General features: G+C 48.5%; 1 protein-coding gene and 1 pseudogene across 2 annotated transcripts; one reads left to right on the top strand and one right to left on the bottom strand.

Moving 5' to 3' along the window:
- The first annotated feature begins 1,825 nt into the window (after positions 1-1,825).
- On the top strand, positions 1,826-21,686 carry FCGRT (Fc gamma receptor and transporter). Of its 2 annotated transcripts, none has more exons than XM_053606580.1 (7): positions 1,826-1,963; positions 2,304-2,390; positions 2,860-3,111; positions 3,196-3,471; positions 18,962-19,231; positions 20,934-21,050; positions 21,359-21,686. In XM_053606580.1, the coding sequence occupies exons 1-7, from the start codon at positions 1,855-1,857 to the stop codon at positions 21,466-21,468; spliced, it is 1,221 nt and encodes a 406-aa protein (XP_053462555.1). In that variant the 5' UTR covers positions 1,826-1,854; the 3' UTR covers positions 21,469-21,686. The 2 variants fall into 2 exon arrangements, with proteins under 2 accessions (XP_053462555.1, XP_053462556.1); XM_053606581.1 differs by lacking the exon at positions 1,826-1,963 and adding an exon at positions 2,033-2,113.
- Positions 21,687-22,120: 434 nt separating this feature from the next.
- On the bottom strand, positions 22,121-22,799 carry LOC128596837 (barrier-to-autointegration factor-like; annotated as a pseudogene).
- Between the last annotated feature and the right edge of the window lie 114 nt (positions 22,800-22,913).

Here is a 22,913-nt window from a genome sequence, read left to right as displayed (position 1 = left end):
AGGAGGCTGAGGCAGGAGGGTCACTTGAGATGAAGAGTTTGAGATTGCTGGCTTGGCGCCCGTAGCACCGTGGTTACAGCTCCAGCCACATACACCAAAGGTGGTGTGTTAGAGCGTGGCCTAGGCCAGCTAACCAACAATGACAACTGTAACAAAAAATAGCCGGGTGTTGTGGCAGGTGCCTATGGTCCCAGCTGCTTGGGAGGCTGAGGCAAGAGAATCACTTAAGCCCAAGAGTTTGAGGTTGCTGTGAGCTGTGACGCCTTGGCACTCTACTAAGTATGACATGGTGAGACTCTGTCTCAAAAATAAATAAATAAATAAATAAAAGAGTTTGAGATTGCTGTGAGTTAGGGTGATGCCACAGCACTCTAGCTTGGACAACAGAATGAGACTCTATCTCAAAAAATCAATCAATAGAACCGCGGCGCCTGTGGCTCAGTCGGTAGGGCGCCGGCCCCATATACTGAGGGTGGCGGGTTCAAACCCGGCCCCAGCCAAACTGCAACCAAAAAATAGCTGGGCGTTGTGGCGGGCGCCTGTAGTCCCAGCTACTCGGGAGGCTGAGGCAAGAGAATCGCTTAAGCCCAGCAGTAGGAGGTTGCTGTGAGCTGTGTGAGGCCACGGCACTCTACTGAGGGCCATAAAGTGAGACTCTGTCTCTACAAAAAAAAAAAAAAAAATCAAAAATCAATCAATAGACTCAGCACCTGTAGCTCAAACGGCTAAGGCACCAGCCACATACACCAGAGCTGGCAGGTTCGAATCCCGCCTGGGCCTGACAAACAACAATGGCAACTACAACCGAAAAAAATAGCCAGGCATTGTGGCAGGAGCCTGTAGTCCCAGCTACTTGGGAGGCTGAGGCAAGAGAATCTCTTAATCCTAAGAGTTTGAGGTTGCTGTGAGATGTGACGCCACAGCACTCTACCCAGGGCAACAGCTTGAGCCTCTGTCTCAAAAAAAAAAGGAGGCGGTGCCTGTGGCTCAGTGAGTAGGGCGCCGGCCCCATATGCCGAGGGTGACGGGTTCAAACCCAGCCTGGGCCAAACTGCAACAAAAAATAGCCGGGCATTGTGGTGGGCGCCTGTAGTCCCAGCTGCTTGGGAGGCTGAGGCAAGAGAATCGCGTAAGCCCAAGAGCTGGAGGTTGCTGTGAGCGTGTGACGCCACAGCACTCTACCAGAGGGCGGTACAGTGAGACTCTGTCTCTACAAAAGAAAAAAAAAAAAAAAAAGGAAAAACAAATCAATCAATAAATAAATATAGGCTCAGCGCCTGTGGCTCAAGTGGCTAAGGCGCCAGCCACATACACCTGAGGTGGCAGGTTCCAATCCAGTCTGGGCCCGCCAAACAACAATGACAGCTGCAACCAAAAAATAGCTGGGTGTTGTGGTGGGCGCCTGCAGTCCCAGCTACTTGGGAGGCAGAGGCAGGAGAATGGCTTGAGCCCAGGAGTTGGAGGTTGCCGTGAGCTGTGATGCCACAGCTCTCTACCCAGGGCAACAGCTTGAGGCTCTGTCTCAAAAAAAAATAATAATAATAATAAAATAAATAAATATAAATAAAGGACACCTGCAGGAGCTTTTTAAGGAGACACTTGGTGGAGGAGTATGACACAGGAGGGTACGAAAGTCATGGGGGGTTCCATTGAGAGATGAAAAAAATCAACCCAGATCTTCAGAGTGTGGAGTTCCATTCCTATCTTTATCATGAATTCGCTGGGTGTCTGACACTCTCAAAATAAAGAACACGGAGCAGCAGAGAAAGAAAAAAAGACTAAAGTTTTAAGAGGCAAACAGAGAGGCTGGGCCTAGGGCCTGGGGTGTGCCCTGCAGCTGGGGGGTGGGGTTGGATGTCCCTGGAGTCAGGGAGCCTCCGGACAGGATGTGAGAGAGGAACTGGGGTCTCCAGTCACGGGAGCAGGAGCCAGCGGGCTGCAGGCGGGAAGGGAACGTGGCCGCGTAAGCAGATCGGGGCGGCGGGGGCAGGGGCCCGGGGAGACTCTTGATCCGAGGGGGGAGAGGCGCGGGGCTGGGGGCCTGGACTCCTGGGTCCGAGGAAGGAAGAAGAGGCAGAGCCGAGATCCGGGAGAGCAATCTCGCCCAATCCAGGTTCTGTAATTAATTAACCAAAAGGAATCAAATTAAGGGGTGAAAGTTCATTGAGGAGAAGGCATTGTTGTCATCCTTGATCGAGCCCCCAAACCTTCTGGAGTTCGGGTCCCCACCGTGCTCGGGGGTGCCCAGGGAAGAAGGGGCGGGGCGGGGGTCCCCAGGAAACACGCGCCCCCTCCCGCCCCAGGTCGCCTTCTCAGTATGGGAGTCCCCCTGCCTGGACGCTGGGCGCTCGCTCTGCTGCTCTTCCTACTGCCCCGGACGCTGCGCGCAGGTGAGGGGCCTTCGCTGGGTGGGCAGGAAGAGAGGCAAAGGAAGCAAAATCCGAGATTGCCCAAAACCCACCCGCCCTTCCTCCTTGGCCCCTTCCCCTTGTTTATCACTTTCTCTTCCCTCGGTCCCTGTGTCTAGGATCCACCTGCCCCCTGTCTTCATGCTTCTGTCCCACTGTCACTAGTCTCTGTCCCCTTCCCCCTGTATTTCTATTCCCTCTCTCTGGTTCTCTGCCCCCCTCCTTAGCCTCTGTCTCCTCTCTCTGGGTCTCTGTCTCCCTCTCTCTGGCTTTCTGTCCCCCTCACCCAGGGTCTCTGTCTCCCCTCTCTGTGTCTCTGTCCCCCTCTCCTGTGGTCAATCCCCTCCCCCAGGCCAAGCCTCCTCTCTCCCCCCGGGTGTGTCTCCTGCTACAGTCTAGGTACCTCCACTCCCTTGGCCCAGTGCTCCCTTCGCTGTGTCTCTGTCTGCAGAGAGTCACCTCTCCCTCCTTTACCACCTCACCGCTGTGTCCAAGCCTGCCCCAGGGACTCCTGCCTTCTGGGTGTCAGGCTGGCTGGGCCCCCAGCAGTACCTGAGCTACAGTAACCTGCGGGCCCAGGCTGAGCCCTGTGGAGCATGGGTCTGGGAAAATCAGGTGTCCTGGTACTGGGAGAAAGAGACTGCAGACCTGAGGATCAAGGAGAAGCTCTTTCTGGAAGCTTTCAAAGCCCTGGAGGGAAAAGGTGAGGCTCGGACTCCTGGGTGTGCAGGAGGAAGGCTTGGTCCTTGTTGCTGGGTGCCCGCTGACCTGTGTGTGTGGGCACCAGGTCCCTACACCCTGCAGGGCCTGCTGGGCTGTGAACTGGGCCCTGACAATGCTTCGGTGCCCACCGCCAAGTTTGCCTTGAATGGGGAGGAGTTCATGTCATTCGACCTCAAGAAGGGCACCTGGAACGGCGACTGGCCTGAGGCCCGGGCCATCAGTCAGCAGTGGAGGCAGCAGGCCGATGCAGCCAGCAAGGAGATGACCTTCCTCCTCTACTCCTGCCCCCAGCGCCTGCTGGGGCACCTGGAGAGGGGCCGCGGGAACCTGGAGTGGAAGGGTGAGCTATCTCCCTCACCTCTAGCTTGTGCCATCCTCTTTGTCCCCGTGGCCTGGCTTGAACTGGTCCCTTCCCAGGACCCTCACTCCAGCCGCCCCCTGCAGCTTGTCCCCGTGCATTCCTTGTGAGAGGTCTCTCTACACCCAGTGCTTCCTGCCCTGCCCATACTCACCCCCGCTCCCATTACCTGCCCCCAGCAAGTCCCAGATTCCTTGCCTCAATGTCTTTACACATGCCTCCAGCTGCACTTGTCTCCACCCACCCATCAGAGTCTACACTCCAGCCCCACACATGGCACTAGCAGTGTCCTACCTCTGAACTTTTCTGAGAGCACCCTTGCACCTCTCCCCACATCTTCCTGTCCTCCTTATTCTTCAAGGTCCGGGCTGCACATCACCTCCTCCAGGAAGTCTCCCCTCAGCTTTGTAGGTGGAGTCTGATGTTTCCTTCCTGGAGGCCCCCAAACCCCCATTCATTCCACAAAGGTTGACCAAGCATTCTCGGTGGGTGTGGAGCGCCGTTCTGGACACTGGGCAAGAGGGGTAGGACCCAGTCCACCTTCCCACAGCTTCCAGGCTGCTGGAAAAGATAGTTGTCCTTGGGGAGTTGCACAAACATTCAGCTTGAGTGCCATAAAGAAGTTGGGACTCAAATGAGGTAGTTTTTCTTTTATTTCTTCCTTTGTTTTAATTAATTGTAGACAATTTCAAAGCACACCTAAGTAGAGAGAATAGTATAACAAGCCCCCCATGTATGCCCATTGCAGAGTCTTAATAATCATCAACTCCTGATTGTTCCTGTTTCACCTACTTCCTGCCGTCTTCCCACCCCACCTCAGATTCAGCCTGAAACATCTCAGACATTAGAGCATTTCATGTAGAAATAATTCAGTATGTAACTCTACTAGGTGAGGGCACTTAAAAAAAAAATGATAGCTAAACCATTATCACACCTACGGGTAACTCCAGCTCCTTAATGTCATCCGTGTCCAGTTTCTGTTCACTTTACTGGGATTGTAAATGTTTTCTAAAGTATTAATCAGGATCCAGCTGAGGTCCAGATTTTTCTTTTTTTTTTTTTTTTTTTTTTGTAGAGACAGAGTCTCACTTTATGGTCCTCGGGTAGAGTGCCGTGGCATCACACAGCTCACAGCAACCTCCAACTCCTGGGCTTAAGCGATTCTCTTGCCTCAGCCTCCCGAGTAGCTGGGACTACAGGCGCCCGCCACAACGCCCGGCTAAGAGGTCCAGATTTTTCAATGAGTCCATCTGTCTTTTATTGATTGTTGCATTTTAAGAGTTATGAATCTATTTTGGATGCCAATCCTTTCTTTATTGTACAGGTGTTTTGCAAATATTTCCTCCAGTCTCTGGCTTGTTCTTTCTTTCTTTTTTTTTTTCTGAGACAGAGTCTCACTATGTTGCCCTTGGTAGAGTGCCATGGTGTCATAGCTCACAGCAACCTCAAACTCTTGGGCTCAAGAGATCCTCAGGATTCAGCCTCCCAAGTACCTGGAACTATAGATGTCTGCCACCACACTCAACTAGTTTTTCTATTTTTAGTGGAGATGGAGGTCGCACTGTTGCTCAGGCTGGTCTCAAACTCTTGAAGTCAGGTGATACACCAGCCTCAGCCTGCCGGAGGGCTAGGATTATAGATGTGAGCCACTGAACTCAGCCTAATTTTATTTTTTTTGCCGGATAGGCTGAGACTTTGCAATTTTCATTCCCTTAGTGGTGTCTTTCACAAAGCAGAAATTTTGAACTTTAATGAAGTCCACCTTCCCAGTTTTTCTTTCATGGATTGTGCTTTTGTGTTATATCTCAGAAGTCATCACCAAACCCAAGATCACCTAGATCTTCTGTGTATCTCTAGGAGTCTTATAGTTTTGCGTTTTACATTTAGGTCTATGATCCATTTTGAATTAAACTGAATTAATCTTTGTGATTTCAAATGTCTGTTATTTTGTAGGTTTCTCAGTCTCTTTCCTTCCTCCATAATTGTGCTTTGAAGGAAGTTAGTTGTTTGTCCTATTCATTTTACCCCAGGCTGGGTTTTGCTGTTTGCATCCTGTGATGTTACTGGACATAGTCCTCTTTCTGTGCTGTAAAATAATAGCTGGATCTAGGAGCTTGATTTGATTCTGGTTCAATTTTTATGGCAAGAAAACTTCATGGATGGTTGGTGTGTATGTCCAGGCACAGAAGCTCCAAGCACCTGCTTGTCTCTATGACATTCTGCAGACCACTGGGCTCAGGAGTTGTTATGAAGTTGTCAGGTTTTCTCCTAATGGTTTTGGTGGCCATCAGTGGCCATTGTGATTGTTTATTTCATCAGGAGCTACACAGGGTGGCATATTAGTCACCTAGGGCTGCTGTGTATGAACTATAGACTGAGTGGCTTAAACAATAGATGTTTATTTTCTCACAATTCATAAGGCTGGAAGTTCCAGATCAAGGAGTCAACCGGTTAGTTTCTTCCGAGGCCTCTGTCTTTGCCCCCGTAGGTTGCTTCTTCTTCCTGTATCCCCACATGGTCTTCCTCTGTGCATGTCTTATGTCCTAATTTCCTCTTCTTATAAGGACACCAGTCATATTGCATGAAGCCTCACTGATATAACCTTATTTTACCCTAATTACCTTTTTTTTGAGACAGAGTCTCATTTTGTCACCCTCAGTTAGAGTGGCATGGCTCCAACTCTTGGGCTTAGGCGATTCTCTTGCCTCAGTCTCCTGAGTAGCTGGGACTACAGGTGCCCACCACAACGCCCAGATATTTTTTGGTTGTAGTTGCCATTGTTGTTTGGCAGGCCCAGGTTGGGTTTGAACCTGCCAGCTCTGGTGTATGTGGCTGCCGCCCTAGCTGCTGAGCTACAGGCGCTGAGCCTAGTTTTTCTATTTTCAGTAGAGAAGGGGGGGGTCTCACTCTTGCTCAGGCTGGTCTTGAACTCCTGAACTCAAGTGATCTACCCATCGACCTGCCAGAATGCTAGGCCATATGCCTGGCCTTATTTTATTTATTTATTTATTTATTTTTTGCAGTTTTTGGCCCGGGCTGGGTTTGAACCCGCACCTCTGGCATATGGGGCCAGCGCCCTACCCTTAAATTTTAATTTAAAATTTAAAAATGCTGCATATCTCATTGCTGAATATCACTGCAGTCACCAGATGGCCAAGGGAAGTATTTCATTTTTTATTTTATTTTTATTTATTTATTTTTGGTTTTTGGCCGGGGCTGGGTTTGAACCCACCACCTCCGGCATATGGGACCGGCGTCCTACCCCTTGAGCCACAGGCGCCGACCTTATTTATTTATTTTTAAGGGAAGTATTTCAAAGGTAACTATAGCGATATTCCACAGTGAGCCACAGGCACCACCCATTTTTTTTTTCTAGAGACAGAGTTTCACTTTATTGCCCTTGGTAGAGTGCTGTGGCATCACATAGCTCGCAGCAACCTCCAACTCCTGGGCTTAGGTGATTCTCTTGCCTCAGCCTCCCGAGTAGCTGGGACTACAGGCGCCCGCCACAACGCCCGGCTATTTTTTTGTTGCAGTTTGGCCAGGGCAGGGTTTGAACCCACCACCCTCGGTATATGGGGCCAGCGCCCTACCCACTGAGCCACAGGCACCACCCCTTATTTTACTTCTTAATTAAAAATTTAAAAGGCCATCTAAAGGGTTTTTTTGGTTGTTGTTTGTTTGTTTTTACACCAGTTATGCCATGAATTCCTAGGGAGTGGGATCCAGTGGCTCTGCCTCTTTGCTGTGGGTCCTCCCAGACTGGACAGCCCTGGGTGTAGTAGGGGCTGTTTCAGGTGACCCCAGGTGACCCCAGGCACCTTTCTCTTGCCTTCCTTCTTTTTTCTTCTTTTTCTTTTTTTGCAGTTTTTGGCAGGGGCCGGGTTTGAATCCGCCACCTCTGGTATATGGGGCCAGCACCCTACTCCTTTGAGCCAAAGGTGCCCCACCTTCCTTCTTTTTCTGATCATTTTCCTTTCTAAGATTCTGGAAGCTGTCTTGGCTCTTAGAATACTTAATGCTCAGTACACACATTAATCCTCTTGGCAAGAATCTTGCCTTTGTTTATAGCAGTGCCAACAGTGAGCGGGGTCACACCGCAGACTCTTCCAGTTTTGCCATGGTGATATTCGCGGGGCCTTTTAGAACAGTAGTCATTCCCTTGATGTCTACAATATCACTTTCTGGTAGATTCTGGCACTTTTCTGGCAGGTATGAGGTCAGATAATTAAATTGTCAAACTCACCCTTAGAAAAAATGCTGCATATCTCATTGCTGACTATCACTGCAGTCAGCAGATGGCCAAGGGAAGTAGTTCAAAGGTAACTATAGCGATATTCCACAAGGAGGTATGTACCACTTTTTTCTAGGATAAGTGGGAGAACTTACTTGTCTGACCAAGGGGCTGGGTGTGGTGGCTCACACCTATAATCCCAGCACTGTGGGAGACCCAGGTGGGTGGATTCCTTGAGCCCAGGAAGGACCTCCTTTCAGACCAGCCTGGGCAGTGAGACCCTTTCTTTACTAAAAATAGAAAAAAACACCTGGCATTGTGACAGGTGCCTGTAGTCAGCTACTTGGGAAGCTGAGGCAGGAGGATCGTTTAAGCCCAAGAGTTTGAGGTTGCTGTGAGCCATGACGCCACAGCAGTCTATACAGAGTGACAGTGAGACTGTCTTAAATGAACAAATAAACATTAAAAAATAAAAATAAAAACTGGTTTGGTGCCTATATAGCTCAAGCGGCGAGGGCTCCAGTCACATACACTGGAGCTGGCAGGCTTTTTTTTTTTTTTTTGTAGAGATGGAGTCTCACTTTACCGCCTTCAGTAGAGTGCCATGATGTCACAGGACTCACAGCAACCTCTAGCTCTTGGGCTTCTGTGATTCTCCTGCCTCAGCCTCCCGAGCAGCTGGGATTACAGGTGCCCGCCACAACGCCCGGCTAAAGCTGGCAGGTTTGAACCAGCTGGGGCCTGCCAAACCAATGACAACTATAACCAAAAAATAGCTGGGTGTTGTGGCGGGCACCTGTAGTCCCAGCTACCTGGGAGTCTGAGGCAAGAGAATCGCTGAAGCCCAAGAGTTTGAGGTTGCTGCGAGCTGTGACACCATGGCACTCTACCACAGGTGACATAGTGAGACTCTGTCTCAATTAAAAAATAAAAACAAAAATGGTCTTTAAAAAATTGTCTGACCTCATATGAGGCCATAGGAACAACTCCATGTTCTCCAGAAGGCCTAGAGAACATACATGGGTTGCCTCTCCTCTTTCCCTTTGTGTTTGTCATTTTTTCTTTTTTAAGACAGAGTCTCACTATGTCACCCTTAGAGTGCTCTGGCATCACAGCTCACAGCAACCTCAAACTCTTGGGCTTAAGCGATTCTCTTGCCTCAGCCTCCCAAGTAGCTGGGACTACAGGTGCCCGCCACAGCGCCCGGCTATTTTGTTGTTGTTGTTGCTGTCAGTTGTCATTGTTGTTTAGCTGGCCCTGTGCTGGGTTCTATTTCGCCAGCCTCGGTGCATGTGGCGGGTGCCATAACCACTGTGCTAGAGTGCTGAGCCGTGTTTGTCATTTTTTCAAATTACTTGAAGATGCCAGTTCCAGATGAAGGTGTTTATCCATTTGTAAATTTGAATTTTTATCTTTTTCCTTATTTAAGTTTTATCTGTTGTGGTGGTAAAAAAATAACACACACACACACACATTCCACGTGAAATTTCCCATTAACAAATTTGGAGTGCTGGGTGCAGTACTGTTATACTAGTTGCAGTGTCCCCCAGCACTTCACTAGGCTCCTTCCACTTACATGACTGAAATTCACAGCAACCCCCTACTTCCCCTTCCTCAGGTCCTGGCAACCACCATTGTACTTTCTGTTTCTGAGACGGCCTTAGGTACTTAATATGCATGGGAGTACACAGTATTTGTATTTCTGTGATTGGCTTATTTCACTTAGTATAATGTCCTCAAGTTTCGTTTGTGTTGTAGCAAAGAACAAAAATTTTCTCTTTTCTTTTTTTTTAGAGACAGAGTCTCATTTTGTCACCCTCAGTAGAGCGCTGTGGTGTCACAGCTCACAGCAACCTCCAGCTCTTGGGCTTAGGTGATTTTCTTACCTCAGCCCCCTTACAGGCACCCGCCTGGCTATTTTTTTTGCAGTTTGGCTGGGTCGGGTTCAAACCCACCTCCCTCGGTATATGGGGCCAGCGCCCTACTCACTGAGCCACAGGCACTGCCCTCTTCACAACAACCTCAAACTTTTGGGCTAAAGAGATCCTCTTGCCTCAGCCTCCCCAGTAGCTGGGACTACAGGTGCCTGCCACAAGTGCCAGCTAATTTTTCTATTCTTAGTAGAGACAGGGTCTCACTCTTGCTCAGGCTGGTCTCTAACTCCTGAGCTCAGGGCATCCACTGGCCTCAAGTTCCCAGAGTGCTTGGATTACAGGCGTGAGCCACTGGCTGGCCAGAAAGTCCCTTCTCTTTTAAGATCAAATTGTTTTTCACCATATGTACAGACCACATTTTCTTTATCCATTCATCTGTCAGTGAATATATAGGTTGTTTCTACCTCCTGGCTCTTGTGAATAGGGCTGCAGTGAACATGGGAGTACAAATCTTAATTTGCAATCCTGATTTCAACTCTTTTGGATAGACACCCAGAAATGGAATTGCTAGATCATATGATATGCTATTTTTAATTTTTTGAGGAACTTCCATACTTTTTTTCAGAGCATATGTACCATTTTACTGTCCTACCAACACAAGGGTTTGAAATTTTCCACATCCTGGCTAACACTTGTTGAAAATGAAACAAGACAATTGCTCAAGCTCAGGAGTTTGAAGTTGCTGTGAGCTGTAACACCAGGACACCCTACCCAGGGCAACAGAGTGAGACTCAAAAAAAACAAAAAAAAAAACAAAAAACCAGCCTAACGTGTGAGGTGATATCTCACGGTGGTTTTGATTTGCATTTCCCTCATGATTAGTGATGTGGAGCATCTTTTCATATACCTGTTAGCCATCTGTTTGTCTTCTTTTGGAGAAATGTCTATTCAAGGCTGTTGCCTCTTTTTGTTTATTTAATATTGTTTATTTTAATCTTTTGAGTCTTAACTCTATTGGAGAATACGATGAAAGTTAAGAAACTTCTCCCAGAAAATACTCATACCCACAAAACTTTACATGTAACTTGAAAGCCTCCTGAATCCCCTAAAACCCATCCAGAGAATGTGGATTAAGAATCCTTAAGACTGCGGGCGGCGCCTGTGGCCCAGTCCGTAAGGTGCAGGCCCCATATACCGAGGGTGGCAGGTTCAAACCCAGCCCTGGCTGAACTGCAACCAAAAAATAGCCGGGCGTTGTGGCGGGCGCCTATAGTCCCAGCTACTCGGGAGGCTGAGGCAAGAGAATCGCTTAAGCCCAGGAGTTGGAGGTTGCTGTGAGCTGTGTGATGCCACTGTACTCTACCGAGGGCCATAAAGTGAGACTCTGTCTCTACAAAAAAAAAAAAAAAAAAAAGAATCCTTAAGACTGTAGGCCAGGTGAAGTGGCTCATGCCTGTAATCCTAGCACTCTGGGAAGCCGGGTCCGGTGGATTGCTTCAGCTCAGGAGTTGGAGACCAGCCTCAGCAAAAGTGAAACCCCCGTATCTACTAAAAATAGAAAAGTTAGCCAGGCATATTGGTGTACACCTGTAATCCCAGGTACTCAGGAGGCTGAGACAAGAGGATGGCTTAAGCTCATGCATTTTGGGTTGCTGTGAGCTATGATGCCATAGCACTCTACCTAGGGTGACAGAGTGAGACTCTGTCTCAAAAAAATAAAAAAGAATCCGGGCTCAGCACCTGTGACTCAAGCAGCTAAGGCGCCAGCCACATACACCTGAGCTGGTGGGTTCGAATCCAGCCCAGGCCTGCCAAACAACAATGATGACTGCAACAAAAAAATAGCCGGGTGTTGTGGCAGGTGCCTGTAGTCCCAGTTACTTGGGAGGGGAGGCAGGAGAATCGCTTGAGCCCAGGAGTTGGAGATTGCTGTGAGCTGTGATGCTTCAGCACTCTACCCAGGGTGACAGCTTGAAGCTCTGTCTCAAAAAAAAAAAAAAAAAAGAAGAATCCCTAAGATTTGAGGTGAGAGAAATGTATTGCCATTAAAATTTAGATTAAATCTGCCCAGCATGGTGGCTCCCGATTTCAGAGTGGATTTCTTGAGCTCAGGCATTTGAGACCAGCCTGAGCAAGAGGGAGAGACCTGGTCTCTGCTACAGATAGAAAAACTAGCTGGGCATTGTGGCAGGTGCACATAGTCACAGCTACTTGTGGGGGTGAGGCAAGAGGATCGCTTAAGCCCACGAGTTTGAAGTTGCTATGAGCTCTGACACCAGGACACTGTACCCAGGGTGACAGAATGAGACTCTGTCTCAAAAAAAAAAAAAATAGATTAAATCAGAAACTACTTAATTTTTCTTTTTTTAATGGTTTGTTTTTGTTTTTCTGTTAACCAGAACCAAAGACCAGGCAGATTTTCTGGGCTTGGATTTAGCTTGTATTATAAGTAAATACCTTGGAGGCAAAAGGAATGTGGCAATGAGCACAGCATAGAAGACCATGCATATCTGCTAGAAAACAATAGTAAACATAAAGCAAAACACAGAACTGCTGACAAGCACAAGCTCGGCCCTCCCCAGTTAATCTGAGTGTGCAGCAACTTTTGCCAACTTGCCAGAGAGACAGCTCTGAGAGAGGGAAGCTCCTTGGCTTCCCACTTAGCAAGAAAGCACTTTTTGTTTTCTGCCGAGTGCAAGCAGCCAAGATCCCAAATTGCCTAGACCCACCCTCAGCAGAGAGGACTGGGCTGGCCACTTGCATCTCCTTTACCAGTTTTTAATTAGATAATTTGGTTTTCTTGTTATGGAGTTGTAGGAGTTCCTTTTCTTTTCACGCCCTCCCCTCCCCTTCTCTTCTGACAGTCTCACTCTGTCACTCTGGGTAGAGTGCTGTAGAGTCATAGTTCATGGCAACCTCAAATTCTTGGGCTCAAGAAATCCTCATGCCTCAGCTTCCTGAGTAAGTTGGACTATAGGCACCCACCACCTGTAGTTTTTCTATTTTTAGGAGACAGAGGTCTCACTCCTGCTGAGGCTGGTCTTGAACTCTGAGCTCAAGGGATCTACCCACCTGAGCCATCCAGAGTGCTGGGATTACAGGCAGGAGCCACTGCATCTGGCCTACTTATATTTTTTTGGATTTTAACCTCTTATCAGATATATTGTTCACAAATACTTTCTTCATCTTATCAGTTGCCTTTTTACTCTGTTACTTGTTTCCTGTGCAGAAGCTTTTTTGTTTGATGCCCTACTCATCTATTTTTGGTTTGTTGCCTGTGTTTTTGGTGTCATATCCAGGAAATCATTGCCAAGATCAATATTATGAGGAATTTCCCCTATGTATTCTTCTTAAGTTTTATACTTTGTAGTTTCAGGTCTTCCTTGTTTAAGTTCTGAATATATTTGAGATAGGAGTTCTTTGCCAGATGCTTGTGTTGCAAATAACTTTTCTCAGTCTTTAATTTGTCTTTTCATGCTTTTTTTTTTTTTTTAGAGACAGGGGTCTCACTCTGGCTCAGGCTGGTCTCGAAACTGTGAGCTCAGGCAATCCACCGGCCTTGGCCTCCCAGAATGCTGGGATTACAGGGGTGAGCCACTGCGCCTGTCTTTTTTTTTTTTTTTTATCTTTTCATTCTCTTAATAAAACTATTTTTTTTTTTTTGAAACAGAGTCTCATTTTGTCAGTAGAGTGCCATGGCGTCATAGTTCACAGCAACCTCAAACTCCTGTGCTCAAGTGATCCTTTTGCTTCAGCCTCCTGAGGAGCTGGGACTACAGGTATTCACTAGGACACCCAGCTAGTTTTAGAGACCGGGTCTTGCTGTTGCTCAGGTTGGTCTCTGAACTCCTGGGCTCAAGCAACCTACCCGCCTCATCCTCTTAAAGTGCTAGGATTACAGGCTTGAGCCATAAGGCCCAGCTGGCCCTCTTTTTTTTTTGAGACAGAGCCTCAAGCTGTCACCCTGGGTAGAGTGCTGTGGCATCATAGCTCACAGCAACCTCCAAATCTTGGGCTCAAGTTATTCTCCTGCCTCCACCTCCAAGTAGCTGGACTACAGGTGCCTGCCGCAATGGCCGGCTATCTTTTGGTTGCAACCATTATTGTTTAGCAGGCCCAGGCTGGATTCAAACCCGCCAGCTCAGGTGTATGTGGCTGGCGCCTTAGCCACTTGAGCCACAAAGTTCAATTTATAGCTTTATTCTCTAGTTTCTTTGTGTGTTCTCTTTAAGAAATCTTTCTCTAGCCGGGCGTTGTGGCGGGTGCCTGTAGTCCCAGCTACTGGGGAGGCTGAGGCAGGAGAATTGCCTAAGCCCAGGAGTTGGAGGTTGCTGTGAGCTGTGTGACGCCATGGCACTCTACCGAGGGCCATAAAGTGAAACTCTCTCTCTACAAAAAAAAAAAAAGAAAGAAAGAAATCTTTCTCTCTGGTGGCACCTGTGGCTCAAGGAATAGGGCACCAGCCTCATAAACCGGAGGTGGTAGGTTCAAACATGACCTCGGCCAAAAACTGCAAAAAAAAAAGAAATCTTTCTCTCAAAGCTAAGAAGATATTTGCTTGTGTCTTCTAGAAGCTCACCCAGCCCAAGTAGCTGGGACTACAGGTGCCCGCCACAACGCCCAGCTATTTTTTTGTTGCAGCCCTCATTGTTGTTTGGTGGGCCTGGGCTGGATTTGAACCTGCCAGCTCAGGTGTATATGGCTAGTGCCTTAGCCACTTGAGCAACAGACACCAAGCCTTTTTTTTTTTTTGAGACAGAGCGTCACTATGTCACTCTTGGTAGAGAACCATAGCGTCACAGCTCACAGCAACCTCAAACTCCTGGACCCAAGCAATTCTCCTGCCTCAGCCTCTGAAGTAGCTGGGACTACAGGCACCTGCCACAATGCCCGGTATTTTTTTGTTTCAGTTGTCATTGTTGGTTAGCTGGCCCAGACCAGAACCCACCAGCCTTGGTGTACGTGGCTGGTGCCATAACTACTGTGCTACGGGCACTGAGCCTTTATATATTTTTTAAGGCTAGTCAAGTGAAGCAATAGGATTGGAGAAGGAACAAAGGAATCTTTAATTGCTTGTGATCAATTTATTGTAAACACCATTGCACTCAGACCAACTCTTTGCTCTCTCTCTTTTTATTTTATTTTTTGAGAGAGTCTCACTATGTCACCCTCAATAGAGTACCGTGGAGTAACAGCTCACAGCAACCTCAAACTCTTGGGCTTAAACAATTCTCTTGCCTCAGCCTGCCAAGAAGCTGGGACTACAGGCGCATGCCATAACACTCAGTTATTTTTTTTGTTGCGGTTGTCATTGTTGTTTAGCAGGTCTGGGCTGGGTTTGAATCCACCTGCCTCGGTGTATGTAGCTGGCACCCTAACCAATGAGCTGCGGGTGCCTAGCCAACCCTTCTTTAGTTATTTTGAAGATTCACTAGTTTCTATCATGTAGCAATTCGTGAACCTGGAATTTGATTTATTTATTCATTATTTATTTATTTATTTATGTATGTTTTGAGACAGAGTCTCACTCTATCACCCTTGGTAGAGTGCTGTGGCGTCACAGCTCACAGCAACCTCCAACTCCTGGGCTCAGATGATACTCTTGCCTCAGCCTCCTGAGTAGCTGGGACTACAGGTGCCTGCCACAACACCTGGCCATTTTTTTTTTTTTTTTTTTAGACAGAGCCTCAAGCTGTCGCCCTGGGTAGAGTGCAGCTCACAGCAACTCCTAGGCTCAAGCGATTCTCCTGCCTCCACTTCCCAAGTAGCTGGGACTACAGATGCCTGCCACAATGCCCAGCTATTTTTTGGTTGCAACTGTTATTGTTGTTTGGCGGGCCCAGGCTGGATTCGAACCCGCCAGCTCCACCTGGCCATTTTTTTGTGGCAGTTTGGCCAGGGCCAGGTTCAAACCCACCACCCTTGGTATATGGGGCCAGGGCCTTGCCCACTGAGCTACAGGCGCTGCCCTGACTGGAACTTTATTTGATCAAAAAGTAAAGGGCTGGGGGTTGGTGCCTGTAGCTAGCGGTCAGGAGGCCAGCCACATACACTGGAGCTGGCGGGTTTGAATTCAGCCTGGGGCCTGCCAAACAACAATGACAACTATATCCAAAAAATAGCTGGGCGTCGTGGTGGGCACCTGTAGTCCCAGCTACTCTGGAGGCTAAGGCAAGAGAATTGCTTAAGCCCAAGAGTTTGAGGTTGCTGTGAGCTGTGATGTGACAGCTCTCTACCCAGGGTGACAGCCTGAGACTCTGTCTCAAAATAAAAAAAGTAAAGGACTGGGCAGGATGACTCACTCCTATAATCCTATCACTCTGGGACACTGATGCGAGTGGATTGCTTGAGCTCAGGAGTTCAAGACCAGCCTGAGCAACAGCAAGATCTCATCTCTAAAAATAGGTGGGTGCTGTGGTAGTCTTCTGTACTGAGGTAGGAAGATCACTTAAGGCCAGGAGTTTCAGGTTGCTGTGAGCTAGGCGGATGCTAGAGCACTCTAGCCTGGGCAACAGAGTGAGACTCTGTCTCAAAAAAAAAAAAAAAAAAGGTTAATTATATATGGTAATAAATTGTCAATTAGTGGGACTTGCCTAACAGCTTATCAACATTTTTTTTTCTTTTTTTTGAGACAGAGTCTCAAGCTATTATTGCCCTGGATAGGGTGCCATGGCATCACGGGTCACAGCAACCTCAAACTCTTGGGCTTAAGCGAATCTCTTGCCTCAGCCTCCCAAGTAGCTGGGATTACAAGTGCCCACCACAAGGCTGGCTATTTTTTTTTTTTTTTTTGGTTTCAGTTGTTCTAGTTGTTTAGCTGGCCGGGGCCAGGTTTTAACCCGCCACCCTCGGTGCATGTGGCTGGTGCCGTAACCACTGTGCTATGGGCACTGAGCCAGCTTATCAACATTTGAAGATACTGGTACTTGAAATCCTCTTGAGGAAAATTTGCCCCCAAATTTTAATCTGGAGAACTACAATAGGCAGGGTGAGGTGGCTTACTCTGTAATCCTAGCACTCTGGGAGGCCAAGGTGAGTAGATTGCTTGAGGTCACAAGTTCAAAACCAGCTGAGCAAAAGTGAGACCCCATCTCTACTAAAACAAAATAGAAAAACTGAGGCAAAGAGATCCCTTGAGCCTGAGTTGGAGGTTGCTGTGCGCTATGACACCATGGCACTCTACTCAGGGTAACAGCTTGAGACTCTGTCTCAGAAAAAAAAAAGCCAACTACAAATAAATGGCTTTTTAGATTTGGGGTTTAAAAAAAAAGGAAAAATTAAGAAAAACCTTTTTTTCAGGGCTTGGCGCCGGCCACATACACCAAAGTGACAGGTTCAAACCCGCCCTGGGCCAGCTAAACAACAACAACAAAAAAATAGCCAGGCATTGTGGCAAGCACCTGTAGTCCCTGCTACATGGGAGGCTGAAGCAAGAGAACTGCTTAAGCCCAAGAGTTTGAAGTTGCTGTGAGCTGTGATGCTATAGCACCCTACCAAGGGGGACATAGTGTGACTCTGTCTCAAAAAAAAAAAAAAAAAAAATGGGGACCTTGCCCTCCAAGAGTTTTTTTTTTTTTTTTTAAGAGACAGAGTCTCACTTTATCACCTTCAGTACAGTACCTTGGCACAGCTCACAGCAATCTCCAACTCCTGGGCTTAGGCAATTCTCTTGCCTCAGCCTCCCAAGTAGCTGGGATTATAGGCACACGCCACAATACCCTATTGTGTTGTTGTTGCAGTTTGGTCAGGGCCGGGTTTGAACCTGGCACCCGCCACAATGCCTGGCTATTTTTGTTATTACAGTTTGGTTGGGGCCAGGTTTGAACCTGCCACCCTCGGTGTATGGGGCCAGCTTCCTACCCACTGAGCCACGGGTGCCACCCCCCTCTAAGAGTTTTAAATTATGGGTTAAAAGTTTTAAATTTGGGGTGGCATCTGTGGCTCAGTGAGTAGGGCTCCGGCCCCACATACTGAGGGTGGCAGGTTCAAACCTAGCCCCCAGTCAAACTGCAACAAAAGCAACAACAAAAATAGCCAGGTGTTGTGGCTTGTGCCTGTAGCCCCAATTACTCAAGAGGCTGAGGCAAGGGAATCACCTAAGCCCAGGAGCTGGAGATTGCTGTGAGCTGTGACGACACGGCACTCTACCGAGGGCAATAAAGTGAGACTCTGTCTCTAAAAATAAATAAATAAATAAAATAAATTTTTTTTGGAGATAGAGTCTTACTCTGTTGCCCTCGGTAGAGTGCTGTGACAACACAGCTCACAGCAACCTCCAGTCCTGGGCTTAGGCGATTCTCTTGCCTCAGCCTCCTGAGTAGCTGGGACCACAGGTGCCCACCATAACCCAGCTATTTTTTGTTGGAGTTTGGCCAGGGTCGGGTTTGAACCCACTGCCCTCGGTATATGGGGTCAGTGCCCTACTCGCTGAGCCACAGGCACCGCCCTAAAATAAATTTTTTTAATTTGGGCTGGGTTCAGTGACTCAGGCCTATAATCCTAGCATTCTGGGAGGCTGAGGCAGTTGGATTGCCCTGAGCTCACAGTTTTGAGACCACCCTGAGCAAGAGCGAGACCCCATCTCTAAAAGTAGCCGGGTGTTGTGTTGGGTGCCTGTAGTCCCAGCTACTCTGGAGGCTGAGGCAAGAGAATCACCTGAGCCCAAGAGTTGGAGGTTGCTGTGAGCTATGACGCTATAGCACTCTACTGAGGGAGACAAAATGAGACTTTGTCTCAAAAAAAAAAAAAAATTTTTTTTTCATTTGGCCATAAAGTTTGTGTGCAATTTTATAGGACTACTCAAATTTTTAATTTCTTCTTATATCAGTTTTGGAAAGTTGTAATTCTCAAAAATGTTTCCAGTTCATTTAAATTTTCAAATGTGTTCCATGAAATTTTTTATAATCCTCTTACTGTCTTTTTTAATGTCTGTAGGGTATGTCACATGTTTCTTCATCACACTACCTTCATAGCATGTTTCCCCTTCATCTGTTCACACACAAATATTTGTCTCCCCTCATGAGAATGCTTACTCCATAACGACAGCAACTTTTGTCTGTTTTGTTCACTGCAGGATCCGCAGTACCTAGAGGAGTGTTTGGCATGTGCCAGATCATGTGATAGATTCTCAGTGCATGTCTACTGTAGGAAGGGACGGATAAGAGGTGGAGTCTTTAGGAGGATACCCTCAGGATGAATATATTGGGTCTCTGTCACCCTTGGAGGGCATTATATTCTCCAGGCTCAGCACAGTGCAAAGCACTAGGAATGGAGGTCTCTTTCTGTTCCTATCCAGCCCTGCACTGGGCCTGTCCCTAGGGGTCATAGGCTTGGGGCTTAGGCCTATCTGCCTGTGTCTCTGCAGAGCCACCCTCCATGCGCCTGAAGGCCCGACCCAGTAGCCCTGGCTTTTCCGTGCTCACCTGCAGTGCCTTCTCCTTCTACCCTCCGGAGTTGCAACTTCGATTCCTACGGAATGGGCTGGCAGCTGGCTCTGGAGAGAGTGACTCTGGCCCCAACGGCGACGGTTCCTTCCATGCCTGGTCATCACTAACAGTCAAAAGTGGTGATGAGCACCACTACCGCTGCCTTGTGCAGCATGTAGGGCTAGCACAGCCCCTCACCGTGAAGCTGGGTGAGGTCCCCTAAGTGACGATCCTCCCTATTTCTTTTTTTTGTTTGTTTTTTAGAGATAGAGTCTCACTCTGTTGCCTTTGGTAGAGTGCTGTGGAGTCACACTCACAGCAACCTCCAACTCCTGGGCTTAGGCGATTCTGTTGCCTCAGCCTCCCGGGAAGCTGGGACTACAGGCGCCCACCACATCGCCCAGCTATTTTTTGTGGCAGTTTGGCTGAGGCCAGGTCCGAACCCACCACCCTTGGTACATGAGGCCCCACTCACTGAGCCACAGGCGCCGCCCTTCTTCTTTTTTTTTTTTTTTTTGTAGAGAAAGAGTTTCACTTTATGGCCCTCAGTAGAGTGCCATAGCGTCACACAGCTCACAGCAACCTCCAACTCCTGGGCTTAGGCGATTCTCCTGCCTCAGCCTCCCGAGTAGCTGGGACTACAGGTGCCCGCCACAACACCCAGCTATTTTTTTGTTGCAGTTTTTTTGGCCAGGGCTGGGTTTGAACCTGCCACCCTCAGTATATGGGGCCCGCACCCTGCTCACTGAGCCACAGGCGCCGCCCATTCTTCTTTTTTTTTTTTTTTTAGAGACAGAGTCTCACTTTGTCGCCCTTGGTAGAGTGCGGCGGTGTCACGGCTCGTAGCAACCTTCATCTCTTGGGCTTAGGCGATTCTCTTGCCTCAGCCTCCCGAGTAGCTGGGACTACAGGCTCCTGCCACAACGCCGGCTATTTTTCTGTTACAGTTTGGCCGGGGCCGGGTTCAAACCCGACACCCTCAGTACATGGGGCCGGCGACCTACCCACTCATCCACAGGTGCTGCCTGATCCTCCCTATTTCTGATTGCCTCTGTCCCACTGCGGCTGTAGTCCTCCCCAAGTCTGACCTTCCTCCCTGCTGCTGCTTGTCCTCCTTGAGTCTGACTACCTTGTTCCATTCTCTCTGCTGCCAGTTCTCCCAAAACCTGATGGCTTGTCCTCCCTAAGTCTGACCATCTTCCATCTTACTGCTGGTGGTCATCATGGAATCTGACCATTTATTGTCTGCTGCTGCCAATCCTCACCAAGACTGACCATCTGCTGCCCCACTACTGCTAGTCCTTCTTGAGACTGACCTACTGCTCTGTGCCTGCTCCTGCTTTTCAAGTTAGAACACTACCTGTCCCGCTGCCACACGTCCCTTACAGTGTGACTGGCATCTTTCTTGCTATGGCTGGTTCTTTTGTTTTTGTTTGTTTGTTTGTTTTGTTTTTCTTTTTTTGAGACAGAGTCTCACTTTGTCACACTCAGTAGAGTGCCATGGTATTATAGCTCACAAAAACCTCATAGTCTTGGGCTCAAATGATTCTCTTCCTTCAGCCTTCTGAGTAGCTGGGACTATAGGCAGCTGCCACAATGTCTGGCTATTTTTTAGAGACAGGGTCTCACTCTTGCTCAGGCTGGTCTTGAACTCCTGAGCTCAACAATCCACCTTGGCCTCCCAGAGTGCTAGGATTATAGGCTATGGCTGGTTCCTATATGCAGCCTGGGGATATTCTGCCCAGACTCAGAGCATTGCCTGACAGGCCTTTTCCTCTGCTCATTCCCACCCCCAGACACTTGGTCCTGGGATCTCCAAGATTGAGAGGGACCAGGACAGCCCCTTTTCCCTGTCTCGACTGGCTGGGGTGGAGGGTCTACTCAATGTCTCACAGCATTCTCTGGTTGCAGAATCACCAGTCAACTCCTCAGTGCCAGTGGTTGGAATTGTCATTGGCTTCTTGCTGCTCATTGCAGCAGCTGCAGGAGGAGTGCTGTTGTGGAGGAGGATGAAGAATGGACTGCCAGGTGTGGTGCAGGGAGAGGAAGCACTCCAACAGAGGACACATACCTGGGAGGGCAGAGACTGAAGGGGTGGGGTAGAGAATGGGAAATGGGGAAACAGAGATCCAGAGAGAGAGGGGATAGAGACCTAGAGAGGCAAGGACAGAGAGTAGAAGGGGGCAAGGAGGGAAGATGGGGCCGAAACCCATACAGAGTAAGACAGAGACTGAGAGAATGCACATCCTACACACATGCACACACACAAATGGGGCAAGGGGTGGTCAGAGACCCAGGGGGTCTCAGAGACTTACGACCTCCCCCTTTCTCCTCAGCCCCTTGGATTTCTCTCCGTGGGGATGACACTGGGGCCCTTCTGCCCACGCCTGGCCTGTCCCAGGATCCTGATTCTCAGGATATAAATGCATTCCCAGCAACTGCCTGATCATCTCCCCATTCTGGCTGCTAATAGCTAAAGTAGTCAGGTCTCTTTCATGCTGTGAGACCTCCTGGAATCCTGGCATCTCTGAGCCTCCAGAAGGAGTCCTGGGCCCCATTGTCATCCCTCTGGATCCCTCCTCCTGTGGTCTGCCTCAGTTCCCCTTCTTAAAATATATATGGCTCTTTTCCATCTCCACAATATAACATGAGTTTGGGCCCAAATCATCGTGTCCTCGTCATTTCAAGTTTTCAAATGGGAGGTTAAGGGAATGGGTTGGGGGAATGAATGATACAAACTCTGGGCTTCAGCTCTCTCCTGCAGCTTACATGTTGCCATGGTGGAATCTTCCAATTTTACATATCAAGTCATGCGCCCTCAGCCTAAGTCACAGCAACCTCAAACTCCTGGGTTCAGGCCATCCTCCTGCTTCAGCCTCCAGGGTAACTGGGACTATAGTCTCCTGCCCCAATGCTCAGCTAATTTTTTTTTTTTTTTTTTTGGAGACAAAGTCTCACTTGGTCACCCTTGGTAGAGGGCCTTGGCATCTTAGCTCACAGCAACCTCAAACTCTTGGGTTCAAGTGATTCTCTTGCTTCAGCCTCCCAGGTAGCTGGGACTACAGGCACCCACCACAGCGCCCGGTTATTTTTTTATTGATCTAAAAACTTTATAAGGACAGTGACTGTTCTGCCCAAAATGGAGCCAAATGGCATCAAACAGACAGAAGATTAAAGGTGGGGGTGAGGGAAGGGGCCAGGAATCCACTCAGGAAAGCTGGTAACTGCTAACATGGAACCGGCAGGGGAAGGAAAAGGGAGATGCATGCAAGTGCAAAAGAATTCCAAAAAAGTTGAAATGGTGAAGGGAGAAAACTCCCAGAAGACCCTGGAGTACATCGGAGGTGACTACAGTAGCAATCTTTTCCTTTGTAGAGGACAAGGAAGGAGTCCCCACTCAGCTGCAAATTCTGGAGACTAAATGCTGGGGTTGGGGATTGAGGGATCCCTAGAGAGCATCACAAGAAGGCGTCACACCACTCTCGGAGGCATCCAAAGCAATCTCGGGACTGCTTAGCATTGGCGCCACATGTGTCCTTCAGCCATTCCCGGAAGAGGTCTTCATCTTTCTTTAGCACCAGGAATGGCCAAGGACCACATATGCCTTGTCAAAGCCCCTTTCCTCCAGCTTCTTGCCCAGGACTTCACCAATCCCAGCTAAGCTCCCCACTGGCTTTTCCCCCATGGGCTCTGCCACGAAGTCTCGGTGCTTTTGGGAGGTTGTCATCTTGATCAGGTTTAATCAGCACCTCCGGTTCCCATAACGGTTCCTCGCGCCACCCCCGCCCGGTTATTTTTTAGAGACAGGGTCTTGCTCTTACTTAGGTTTGTCTCAAACTCATGAGCTCAGGCAATCCACCCAACTCAGCCTCCCAAGTGCTAGGATTACAG

The sequence above is a fragment of the Nycticebus coucang genome, chromosome 10, assembly GCF_027406575.1.
Source record: "Nycticebus coucang isolate mNycCou1 chromosome 10, mNycCou1.pri, whole genome shotgun sequence".
Lineage (NCBI taxonomy): Eukaryota > Metazoa > Chordata > Mammalia > Primates > Lorisidae > Nycticebus > Nycticebus coucang.
The sequence above is the reverse complement of the archived record's forward strand: the minus strand, read 5'-3'. Positions and strand labels throughout refer to the sequence as shown.

Bases quoted from the DNA above. Each gene is read 5' to 3' on its own strand.
- FCGRT (XM_053606580.1), top strand. From the start codon at position 1,855: ATGTCCCTGGAGTCAGGGAGCCTCCGGACAGGATGTGAGAGAGGAACT. The intron at 3,472-18,961 runs GTGAGCTATCTC...GTGTCTCTGCAG, and splicing joins CGGGAACCTGGAGTGGAAGG to AGCCACCCTCCATGCGCCTG. The intron at 21,051-21,358 runs GTGTGGTGCAGG...CTTTCTCCTCAG, and splicing joins GATGAAGAATGGACTGCCAG to CCCCTTGGATTTCTCTCCGT.